Source organism: Ranitomeya variabilis, chromosome 5 (assembly GCF_051348905.1).
Source record: "Ranitomeya variabilis isolate aRanVar5 chromosome 5, aRanVar5.hap1, whole genome shotgun sequence".
In the NCBI taxonomy this organism is placed as follows: Eukaryota; Metazoa; Chordata; class Amphibia; order Anura; family Dendrobatidae; genus Ranitomeya; species Ranitomeya variabilis.
In genome coordinates, this window is record NC_135236.1 from 599,929,439 (window position 1) to 599,942,540 (window position 13,102).

At 44.0% G+C, this 13,102-nt stretch overlaps 1 protein-coding gene across 2 annotated transcripts in view; it reads right to left on the minus strand.

The window, feature by feature from the left end:
* FBXW11 (F-box and WD repeat domain containing 11) overlaps nt 1-13,102 on the minus strand; it is a 156,762-nt gene that overhangs the window by 14,243 nt on the left and 129,417 nt on the right. For both annotated transcript variants that reach the window (XM_077266030.1, XM_077266029.1), the window contains one exon: nt 11,863-11,973. In XM_077266030.1, coding sequence (XP_077122145.1) covers nt 11,863-11,973 — 111 coding nt within the window. The remainder of the gene's footprint in view (nt 1-11,862; nt 11,974-13,102) is intronic.

Here is a 13,102-nt window from a genome sequence, read left to right on the forward strand (position 1 = left end):
TGTGCAATATACTGCGTGGCTCTGTGCTGTATACTACGTCGCTGGGCAATATACTACGTGGCTGGCCAATATACTACGTGGCTGGCCAATATACTACGTGGCTGGCCAATATACTACGTGGCTGGCCAATATACTACGTGGCTGGCCAATATACTACGTGGCTGGCCAATATACTACGTGGCTGGCCAATATACTACGTGGCTGGCCAATATACTACGTGGCTGGCCAATATACTACGTGGCTGGCCAATATACTACGTGGCTGGCCAATATACTACGTGGCTGGCCAATATACTACGTGGCTGGCCAATATACTACGTGGCTGGCCAATATACTACGTGGCTGGCCAATATACTACGTGGCTGGCCAATATACTACGTGGCTGGCCAATATACTACGTGGCTGGCCAATATACTACGTGGCTGGCCAATATACTACGTGGCTGGCCAATATACTACGTGGCTGGCCAATATACTACGTGGCTGGCCAATATACTACGTGGCTGGACAATATACTACGTGGCTGTGCAATATACTACGTCACTGGGCAATATACTACGTGGCTGTGCAATATACTACGTGGCTGTGCAATATACTACGTGGCTGTGCAATATACTACGTGGCTGTGCAATATACTACGTGGCTGTGCAATATACTACGTGGCTGTGCAATATACTACGTGGCTGTGCAATATACTACGTGGCTGTGCAATATACTACGTGGCTGTGCAGTATACTACGTGGCTGTGCAGTATACTACGTGGCTGTGCAATATACTACGTGGCTGTGCAATATACTACGTGGCTGTGCAATATACTACGTGGCTGGGCAATATACTACGTGGCTGTGCAATATACTACGTGGCTGTGCAGTATACTACGTGGCTGTGCAGTATACTACGTGGCTGTGCAGTATACTACGTGGCTGGGCAATAAACTACGTGGCTGGGCAATAAACTACGTGGCTGGGCAATATACTACGTGGTTGGGCAATATACTACGTGGCTGGGCAATATACTACGTGGCTGGGCAATATACTACGTGGCTGGGCAATATACTACGTGGCTGGGCAATATACTACGTGGCTGGGCAATATACTACGTGGCTGGGCAATATACTACGTGGACATGCATATTCTAGAATACCCGATGCGTTAGAATCGGGCCACCATCTGGTATATAATAAATTGGGAACAGTAGTTCAATGCAGAATATGCTGAATATTTTTTCATAATTTGGTAGTTATGAAATGTCCTATAAATATCTATTCAATTCCTGATCTAAGGATCATAGAATGTTAGAGTTGGAAGGGACCTTCTGCATCACCTGGTCCAACCCCCTCCTGTCATGATCTCTGCAGGCAGAGATCATAGCAAGCCTATAGAGGGACAAGCTCTCGGAAGATGGAACTATACTGACCATGAACTAAGCCTGCCGCGCAACTAGAAATAGCCAGGTAGCATTTCCTATTTATCGCTAGATGCCCAGCTCTGGCCTAAGACCTAAATAGCTAGCAGAGGGAAATATAAGACCTGGCTCACCTCTAGAGAAATATTCCAAAGAAGACAGTAGCCCCCCACATATAATGACGGTGAGTTCAGATGAAACAACAAACGCAGCAGGAAAATAGTCTTAGCAAATTTGAGGTCCGCTTACTAGATAGCAGAAGACAGATAGTATACTTTCATGGTCAGCAGAAAAATACTAACAAAACACCATCCAGAGATTACCTTAAACTCTGGCATTAACTCATAACGCCAGAGTAGCAATCCCTGATCGACGAGAGCTTTCCAGACACAGTAACAAAACTTCAGCTGCGAACTGGAACAAATAGGCAAAACAAAACATGGACAAAAGTCCAACTTATCAGTAGTTGTCTAGAAGCAGGAACAAGCACTGAGAGGCATCAGATAACATTGTTGACCGGCAAGAAACCACCAGAGAAATGAGCTTAAATAGCGACACCCACTACTGATGGAATCAGGTGAAACAGGAAAGAGGATGACAAGTCCAATTCCACAAGCGGCCACCGGGGGAGCCCAGAATCCAAATTCACAACAGTACCCCCCCCTCAAGGAGGGGGCACCGAACCCTCACCAGATCCACCAGGGCGACCAGGATGAGCCCTATGGAAGGCACGAACAAGATCAGAAGCATGAACATCAGATGCATTGACCCAAGAATTATCCTCCTGGCCGTAACCCTTCCAGTTGACCAGATACTGGAGTTTCCGTCTGGAAACACGAGAGTCCAAAATTTTCTCCACAACGTACTCCAACTCACCCTCAACCAACACCGGAGCAGGAGGCTCAACAGAAGGTACAACAGGTACCTCATACCTGCGCAATAACGACCGATGAAAAACGTTATGAATGGAAAAGGACGCAGGGAGGTCCAAACGGAAAGAAACAGGATTAAGAATCTCCAATATTCTATAAGGGCCGATGAACCGAGGTTTAAACTTAGGAGAAGAGACCCTCATAGGGACAAAACGAGAAGACAACCACACTAAATCTCCAACACAAAGCCGAGAACCAACACGACGATGACGGTTGGCAAAACGCTGAGTCTTCTCCTGTGACAACTTCAAATTGTCCATAACCTGCCCCCAGATGTGATGCAATCTCTCCACCACCGCATCCACTCCAGGACAATCCGAGGATTCCACCTGACCGGAGGAAAATCGAGGGTGAAACCCCGAATTACAGAAAAACGGGGACACCAAGGTGGAAGAACTGGCCCGATTATTGAGGGCGAACTCTGCCAATGGCAAAAAAGCAACCCAATCATCCTGGTCAGCAGAGACAAAACACCTCAGATATGTCTCAAGGGTCTGATTAGTCCGCTCGGTCTGGCCATTAGTCTGAGGGTGAAAAGCAGATGAAAAAGACAAATCTATGCCCATCCTAGCACAGAATGCCCGCCAAAATCTAGACACAAATTGGGTACCTCTGTCAGAAACAATATTCTCAGGAATACCGTGCAATCGGACAACATTCTGAAAAAACAGAGGAACCAACTCAGAAGAAGAAGGCAACTTGGGCAGAGGAACCAAATGGACCATTTTAGAGAAACGGTCACAGACCACCCAGATGACAGACATCTTCTGGGAAACAGGCAGATCTGAAATAAAATCCATCGAGATGTGTGTCCAAGGCCTCTTAGGAATAGGCAAGGGCAACAGCAGTCCGCTAGCCCGAGAACTACAAGACTTGGCCCGAGCACAAACGTCACATGACTGCACAAAGACTCGCACATCTCGTGACAGAGAAGGCCACCAGAAGGATCTTATTCAGAAGCCGATAATCAATACATGGTCTCAAAGAGCCGTCTTTTTTTGAGACAAAGAAAAACCCAGCTCCCAAGGGAGAAGAAGATGGACGAATATGTCCCTTTTCCAAAGACTCCTTTATATATTCCCGCATAGCAGCATGTTCCGGCACAGACAAATTAAACAAACGACCCTTTGGATATTTACAACCCGGTATCAAATCTATGGCACAATCGCACTCACGGTGCGGAGGTAACAACCCAAGCTTGGGTTCGTCAAAGACGTCTTGATAATCAGAGAGGAACTCAGGGACTTCAGAGGGAATGGACGACGAAATAGAAACCAAAGGTACGTCCCCATGAATACCCTTACATCCCCAGCTCAACACAGACATAGCTCTCCAGTCCAAGACTGGGTTGTGAGACTGCAACCATGGCAATCCCAGTACCAAATCGTCATGTAAATTATACAGCACCAGGAAACGAATAATCTCCTGGTGATCCGGATTGATACGCATGGTTACTTGTGTCCAGTATTGTGGTTTATTATTAGCCAATGGGGTGGAGTCAATCCCCTTCAGAGGAATAAGAGTCTCCAAAGGCTCTAAATCAAAACCACAACGATTGGCAAAGGACCAATCCATAAGACTCAGAGCGGCGCCAGAGTCAACATAGGCGTCCGTGGCAATGGATGACAAAGAGCAAATCAGGGTTACAGACAAAATAAACCTAGACTGAATGATGCCAATGGAAACAGACTTATCAAGCTTCTTTGTACGCCTAGAGCATGCCGATATAACATGAGTAGAATCCCCACAATAGAAACACAATCCATTCTTCCGTCTAAAATTCTGTCGCTCGCTCCTGGACAGAATTCTATCACACTGCATACTTTCTGGCGTCTTTTCCATAGACACCGCCAGATGGTGCATCGGTTTGCGCTCCCGCAGACGCCTATCAATCTGAATAGCCATTGTCATGGACTCATTCAGACCTGCAGGCAAAGGGAAACCCACCATAACATCCTTAACGGCATCAGAGAGACCTTCTCTGAAAGTTGCCGCCAAGGCGCACTCATTCCACTGAGTAAGCACAGACCATTTACGGAATTTTTGGCAGAAAACTTCAGCTTCGTCTTGCCCCTGAGATAGTGCCATCAAAGTTTTTTCTGCCTGAAGTTCCAAATGAGGTTCCTCATAAAGCAAGCCCAAGGCCAGAAAAAACGCATCCACATCGCGTAACGCAGGATCCCCTGCTGGCAATGAGAAGGCCCAATCTTGAGGGTCACCCCTGAGCAAGGAAATCACAATCCTAACCTGCTGAGCAGGGTCTCCAGCTGAACGAGACTTCAGGGACAAATAAAGCTTACAATTATTTCGGAAATTCTGGAAGCTAGCTCTATTCCCTGTGAAGAACTCCGGCAAAGGAATTCTCGGCTCAGATACCGGAGCATGTACCACAAAATCTTGTAAATTTTGTACTTTCGTGATGAGATTATTCAAACCCGCAGTTACACTCTGGAGATCCATTATTGTCAGGTGCACACAGAGCATACAGAGATTAGGAGGAGAGAGAGAAAAAAGACTGCAGCAAGGCAGACTGGAGGAAAAAAAAAAAAAAAAAATTCCAGCAGACTTCTTATAACTCTCCTTTCTCAACCTGGGTCTTTAACACTTTATGGGCCGGTCAAACTGTCATGATCTCTGCAGGCAGAGATCATAGCAAGCCTATAGAGGGACAAGCTCTCGGAAGATGGAACTATACTGACCATGAACTAAGCCTGCCGCGCAACTAGAAATAGCCAGGTAGCATTTCCTATTTATCGCTAGATGCCCAGCTCTGGCCTAAGACCTAAATAGCTAGCAGAGGGAAATATAAGACCTGGCTCACCTCTAGAGAAATATTCCAAAGAAGACAGTAGCCCCCCACATATAATGACGGTGAGTTCAGATGAAACAACAAACGCAGCAGGAAAATAGTCTTAGCAAATTTGAGGTCCGCTTACTAGATAGCAGAAGACAGATAGTATACTTTCATGGTCAGCAGAAAAATACTAACAAAACACCATCCAGAGATTACCTTAAACTCTGGCATTAACTCATAACGCCAGAGTAGCAATCCCTGATCGACGAGAGCTTTCCAGACACAGTAACAAAACTTCAGCTGCGAACTGGAACAAATAGGCAAAACAAAACATGGACAAAAGTCCAACTTATCAGTAGTTGTCTAGAAGCAGGAACAAGCACTGAGAGGCATCAGATAACATTGTTGACCGGCAAGAAACCACCAGAGAAATGAGCTTAAATAGCGACACCCACTACTGATGGAATCAGGTGAAACAGGAAAGAGGATGACAAGTCCAATTCCACAAGCGGCCACCGGGGGAGCCCAGAATCCAAATTCACAACACCCTCCCCTGCTCAAAGCAGGATTCACTAAATCATCCCAGACAGGTGTCTGTCCAGCCTCTGTTTGAAGACATTGTAGGAGAACTCACCACATCTCGTGGCAGCCTATTCCACTCACTGATCACCCTAACTCTCAAAATGTTTTTCTAATATCTAATGCGTGTCTCCTCCCATTTAGTTTCATCCCATTGCTTCTAGTCTTTCCTTGTGAAAATGAGAATAAAGATGATCCCTCTACAGTGTGACAGCCCCTCAGATACTTCCTGGATGTTAAGCTTTTAGTTGAGCTGAATCTGTGCTGCACTTTATGTACAGTGGGGAAAATAAGTATTTAATAACCGGAAGATTTTGCAAGTTTTCCCGCCTACAAAGAATGGAGAGGTCTGTAATTTTTATCGTAGATACACTTCAACTGTGAGAGACAGAATCTAAAAATAAAAAAACAGAAAATACCATTGTATGATTTTTGAATACTCAATTTCATTTTATTACATTACATGAATATCTGTTACCTTTATAAAAGACCACACACTCAAATCAATCACACTCCAAACTCTCCACCATGGCCAAGACCAAAGACCAGCTTAAGGACACGAGGGACAAAATTGTAGACCTGCAAAATGATGGGATGGGCTACAGGACAATAGGCAAGCAGCTTGGTGAGAAGGCAACAACTGTTGGCAATTAAACACAATCTACCAAACAATGGTACAAAGTGACTAGGAAAATGTTAAGAGGATAAAAGAATAATTTTTATTAAATACAAAAATTTAAAAATTAAAAAGACAGGGGAAAGGGAAAATACCTCCAAAATATTCCGGGAATGATACAGTCAGATGGAATGAATCAACAATACTGCAAATTTAGGAAAAAACTATGTGTTAGCCTGCTGGGTGGAAAAAGAAAAAATCCACCTATGCAGAAATATTATCTCATTAGCATTATTTCAGCGGCTTTTCCAGAACTATACATATAGCATTACAGCAACCAAAACCAGGATAAAGTAAAATACTTTGTAGATAAGATCCTGCTTGAAGGAAAAAACAAATCACTATATATAGCAAAGACACTTGAGGTGAGATGGCTATGGTGTATTTGTGGAACTCCTGTTGCGGCTGTTACAGAGTACATACACAGACAAGGAATAACACCATAATGTAAAGATATTGGCTGTAAATCGGAAAACATTACCTAAAATGGAAAGCTGGGATGGAATGCTGGGAGGGTATGTGGAGTAAACGGGGACTGTACCAGACCCTGCGCCCGGCGAGCGCCGTTTTCGCTAACTAGCTTCTTCACAAAGGGGGCGAGAAGAAGCTAGTTAGCGAAAACGGCGCTCGCCGGGCGCAGGGTCTGGTACAGTCCCCTTTTTGCACTACATACCCTCCCAGAATACCATCCCAGCCTTCCTAGAAAAATATTTAGAATTGATTGTCCTTAGTGGAGTGGTTGATACCTTTTAATGGCTAACTGAAAAGATGGTAACAAATTGCAAGCTTTCGAGACTACACAGGTCTCTTCATCAGGCAAAGGCTAAAAGAAAGTCTGAAGAATCACATATTTATGCACAACATAGCGCAGAAAAAAAAACAAAAAAAACCATGGACAACTGTTTATCACGCATGGTAATTCTGCTTCATGTCACCTGTCTTATCCATGGTTTTTTTTTTCTGCACTATGTTGTGCATAAATATGTGATTCTTCAGACTTTCTTTTAGTCTTTGCCTGATGAAGAGACCTGTGTAGTCTCGAAAGCTTGCAATTTGTTACCATCTTTTCAGTTAGCCATTAAAAGGTATCAACCACTGAGGACTCTCAATTCTAAATATTTTTCTACAAAATGGAAGAAACACAAAATGACTGCCAATCTTACTAGGTCTGGGGCTCCATGCAAAATCTTACCTCATGGGGAAAGGATCATTCTGAGGAACGTCAGGAATCAGCCCAGAACTACACAGGAGGACCTGGCCAAGAACCTGGTCAATAACCAGAAGAGAGCTGGGACCACAATCTCAAACATTACCGTTAGTAACACACTAAGCAGTCATGGATTAAAATCCTGCAGGGCACGCAAGGTGCCCCTGCTCACGTCAGCACATGTCCAGGCCCATTTGAAGTTCACCAATGGATGATCCAGAGGATGCATGGGAGAAGGTCATTGTGGAGACATGGAGGGTTAGTGGGTGCCCTAGTCCACTAACTGAAACCACATGGACCAGGTCACATCCCACTGAATGCCCGCTCTCCTTTTACCATGGGCATAATACTACTCAAACAACACAGGGGAGGGTAAACCAGTGTGGCAATAGTTTACTGAACCACCAACAAACAATAGCATATAGAACAGTCCCATCAAAATATCCAAGATGGTGCAAAATAAATTACAGAGTCTCATCATTCTGCTGACTCGCCGGGATAACAGCAGCTGTGACTTCAGAACTTCCAGGGCTGACTACCCCCACCTGTGTCACGCAGAGAGGAGGAAATGGCAAGCTAAGGAAGATAACAGTCCATTGAGGTACAAGGCCAGGTGACCGGAACGGTGACATCCTGGCTTCTCTAAACATCTCCATAGAGCCAGGTGGCCGGTGGGTCCCAATTCTGGCTTTCTCCAAACGTATAGATAATAGTCAATAACTGCTGGTTTACTGAACATAGACGTCTGGTTAATTAAGATAAAGTGCTGGGTTGTCACAGTTATGTGGTCAGATAAGAAAAAAATAAAACGTTTTGGCATTAACGCCACTCTCCATGTTTGAAGGAAGAAGGATGAGTACAACCCCAAGAACACCATCCCAACCATGAAGAATGGTGAGGGAAGCATCATACTTTGGGGGTGCTTTTTTGCAAAGGGGACAGGACATCTGCAAAGTATTGAAGGGAGGATGGATGGGGTCATACATCGTGAGATTTTTTATAACAACCTCCTTTCCTCAGTAAGAGCAAGACAATGACCCAAAAACATACAGCCAGGGCAAGGAGTAGCTTCGTAAGAAGAATTTCAAGGTTTTGGAGTGTCCTAGCCAGTCTCCAGACCTGAACTCAATAGATAATCTTTGGAGGGAGGCAAAACTCAATGTTGCCCAGCAACAGCCCAAAACATGAAAGATCTGGAGAAGATCTGTATGGAGGAGTGGGCCAAAATCCCTGCTGCAGTGTGTGCAAACTTGGTCAAGAACTACAGAAAACATCTGACCTCTGTAATTGGAAACAAAGGATTCTATGCCAAACAGAGTTCTGTTTTCCTACTGTAACAAATACTTATTTTATGCAATAAAATGCGAGATTTTGTCTGTCACAGTTGATGTGTACCTACAATAAAAATTACAAACTTCTCCAATCTTTGTAGGTGGGAAAACTTGCAAAATCAGCAGTGTATCAAATACTTATTTTCCCAACTGTACTTGCTTAGTAGTGAGGCAGTGCTGTGGAGTCGAAGTCAGGGAAACTGCTTTTTACAGTACTTTGCTACGTTTTTGGTGAATAAAACTAACTTTATTAAACATGTTCTGTAGACAAAGCACACATTTAATCTGCACCCAAAAACCACTGTATATTAAAAAAAAAGTTTAAAAACACTGAAAAAAATGCCAAGAGAGGTGGTTTTGGCTGCAGAACTAAAAGGCAGCAAAAACGTGCCTGGAAACGTAGCGTTTAGAGTGGCTACTGATTAGAGTGAGGAGACCCCTAATCTTCATAAGTGGGAAGTTAGGGAATCAGAAAACATCAATACATATTTTGCAAGCATCCCTCATCAGTAACCTTCGAGAATGCTCGATATGCAAGTCAAAATGGCACTGCTTTCTGGTGTGTATATATTGCCTGTATACCCTATCTTTAGGGGTTTTTATCTCATAAGTAGATTTGATAAGAGTTGTACTTAATTTTATTTTTTGTAACTGAAACGTTACCCAATGTCCACCTAGGTCCATCAAGTTCAACCTTTCTCCACCAATTGTATTGAGGAAATCACCAGCCCTTTTTAAAAGATGTAAGGCCATGTGCACACGTTCAGTATTTTTCAAGTTTTTTCGTGTTTTTTCGCTATAAAAATGTGATAAAAACGCAAAAAAACGTGAAAAAACCGCTTACATATGCCTCCCATTATTTTAAGTGTATTCCGCATTTCTTGTGCAAATGTTGCATTTTTTTCCGCGAAAAAAATCGCATCGCGGAAAAAAAACGCAGCATCTATAGTAAAAAGTTGGTCACACTTGTCAAACACTGTTTGACAAGTGTGACCAACCTGTCAGTCAGTTTTCACAGCGATGCTACAGATCGCTTGGAAAACTTTAGCATTCTGCAAGCTAATTTAGCTTGCAAAATGCTAAAAAAAAATACGCAAAAAAACGCAAAAAAAAAAATGCGTATTTCTTGCAGAAAATTTCCGGTTTTCTTCAGGAAATTTCTGCAAGAAATCCTGATGTGTGCACATACCCTTATAGTGTCTGCCAGTACTAACTCTTGTGGTCGGCATTCCACAGTCAGCCTGCTCTAAAGGTACCTTCACACTAAACGATATCGCTAGCGATCCGTGACGTTGCAGCGTCCTGGCTAGCGATATCGTTTAGTTTGACACGCAGCAGCGATCAGGATCCTGCTGTGATATCGCTGGTCGTTGAACAAAGTTCAGAACTTTATTTGGTCGTCAGACCGGCGTGTATCGTCGTGTTTGACACCAAAAGCAACGATACCAGCGATGTTTTACACTGGTAAACAGGGTAAACATCGGGTTACTAAGCGCGGCCCTGCGCTTAGTAACCCGATGTTTACCCTGGTTACCAGTGTAAAATATAAAAAAACAAACAGTACATACTCACCTTCGCATCCCCCGCCGTCCGCTTCCCACACTGACTGAGCGCCGTAAAGTGAAAGTGAAAGTACAGCACAGCGGTGACGTCACCGCTCTGCTGTTAGGGCCGGCGCTCAGTCAGTGCAGGAAGCGGACGCCGGGGGACGCGAATGTAAGTATGTACTGTTTGTTTTTTTTACATTTTACGCTGATAACCAGGGTAAACATCGGGTTACTAAGCGCGGCCCTGCGCTTAGTAACCCGATGTTTACCCTGGTTACCCGGGGACTTCGGCATCGTTGGTCGCTGGAGAGCGGTCTGTGTGACAGCTCTCCAGCGATCAAACAGCGACGCTGCAGCGATCGGCATCGTTGTCGCTATCGCTGCAGCGTCGCTTAATGTGAAGGTACCTTAAAGGTACCGTCACACTAAACGATATCGCTAGCGATCCGTGACGTTGCAGCGTCCTCGCTAGCGATGTCGTTTAGTTTGACACGCAGCAGCGATCAGGATCCTGCTGTGATGTCGCTGAATAAAGTCCAGAACTTTATTTGGTCGTCCGATCGTCGTGTATCGTTGTGTTTGACACCAAAAGCAACGATACCAGCGATGTTTTACACTGGTAACCAGGGTAAACATCGGGTTACCAAGCGCAGGGCCGCGCTTAGTAACCCGATGTTTACCCTGGTTACCAGCGTAAAAGTAAAAAAAACAAACAGTACATACTCACCCAGCGTCATACCTCCCCCAGCGTCTGCTTCCTGACACTGACTGAGCGCCGGCCCTAAAGTGAAAGTGAAAGCCGCTGTGCTGTTAGGGCCGGAGCTCAGTCAGTGTCAGGAAGCAGAAGCTGGGGGACGCTGGGTGAGTATGTACTGTTTGTTTTTTTTACTTTTACGCTGGTAACCAGGGTAAACATCGGGTTACTAAGCGCGGCCCTGCGCTTAGCAACCCGATGTTTACCCTGGTTACCCGGGGACCTCGGCATCGTTGGTCGCTGGAGAGCGGTCTGTATGACAGCTCTCCAGCGATCAAACAGCGACGCTGCAGCGATCGGCATCGTTGTCGCTATCGCTGCAGCGTCGCTTAATGTGACGGTAGCTTTACTGTAGAAAACCCTGTCCTGTTTAGCTGTCAGTATTAAAAAAACAAAAACAAACAAACAAACAGTATAATCTGTGAGTGAGAAATCTGTACTTCATTCCAGTGTGAAAGGGTGTGATATTGATTTGATTATTTCCATTGCTAAATATGAGTCTAATGATATGACTAACGACAATTTTATATCTACAGATTTGTAGGCTTTTATTTTAACCACTATGGTGCTCATCATTTAATAGTAATTTGAAAAGATCCTTTTACTCTGTAATACACACACACTATAGTCTAATACTTACCCATCATATGCTCCGCTGACGATCCTCTTGTTGTCAAATCTTATACAACGCACAAGTTCTTCATGGCCTTCTAGAACCCGTAAGCATGCTCCACATTCTATATCCCATAATCTGTTATTGTGAAAAAAAAAAAAGTTTTACAAAGAATAACAGTTATATGCAGTACAGATTTTGCATTAAGAAAAAAAGATCCTTACGGGAAATTTGTCACTAAGATCAACCCTATCAAGTTGTCTACATGGGCATGCAGAACAGAGCTGAATAAAATGATACCTTCATATCTGTGATCGGATGTTTGATTGCAGAGAAAGCCACATTCTTATTAATATGTAAATGAGCTAAGATCTTTGGGTCGGACATAGATCTTGAGAATCTACCTCCAAGGCTTGTTTTAAATGAAGGGATGAGGCGTTACCAGTGTAAGACATGTAATGACTAACAGTCTGCTGTCCTGATCTACATGTCTGACACTGGTAACACCCTCTTTCATTTAAAATAAGATCTGGAGGTAGATCCTCGGTGAGATTTATGTCAAAGGACTTAACAGCTCATTTCCATAAAAGAAAAATAGAATTTGCTCTGGAATAAGATATCAGATTGCCGTTATCAAGTATCATTATATTTAGCTCATTATGACCTTCATGCCCATCAAACAGGAAGGTTGATGCTACGGACAAATTGCCTTTACATTTTTGCCCAAACCCTTGCAATGCAAACAGTATTTACAATGAGGCGCCCAGTTTCCCAAAACAGCACCTTATCAGGCCATAGTGGAGCTTATTATATTCCGAGTGCTGAATCCCGAGAAAGTTGGCTGAGGGGCTTGTCTGTTGTGAATTTGGATTCTGGGCTCCCCCGGTGGCTACTGGTGGAATTGAACTGGTGTCTTCATCTTCTCTGTTCACCTGTTCCCATCAAGATGTGGGAGTCGCTATATAACCTTGCTGCTCTGTTAGTTGCTTGCCGGTCAACAATGTTATCAGAAGCCTCTCTGTGCTTGTTCCTGCTCCTAGACAACTACTAGATAAGTTGGACTCTTGTCCATGTTTGTTTTTGCATTTTGTTCCAGTTCACAGCTGTAGTTTCGTTACTGTGTCTGGAAAGCTCTTGTGAACGGGAATTGCCACTCTGGTGTTATGAGTTAATGCCAGAGTTTTAAAGTAATTTCTGGATGGTATTTTTGATAGGGTTTTCAGCTGACCATGAAAGTGTCCTTTCTGTCTTCTGCTATGTAGTAAGT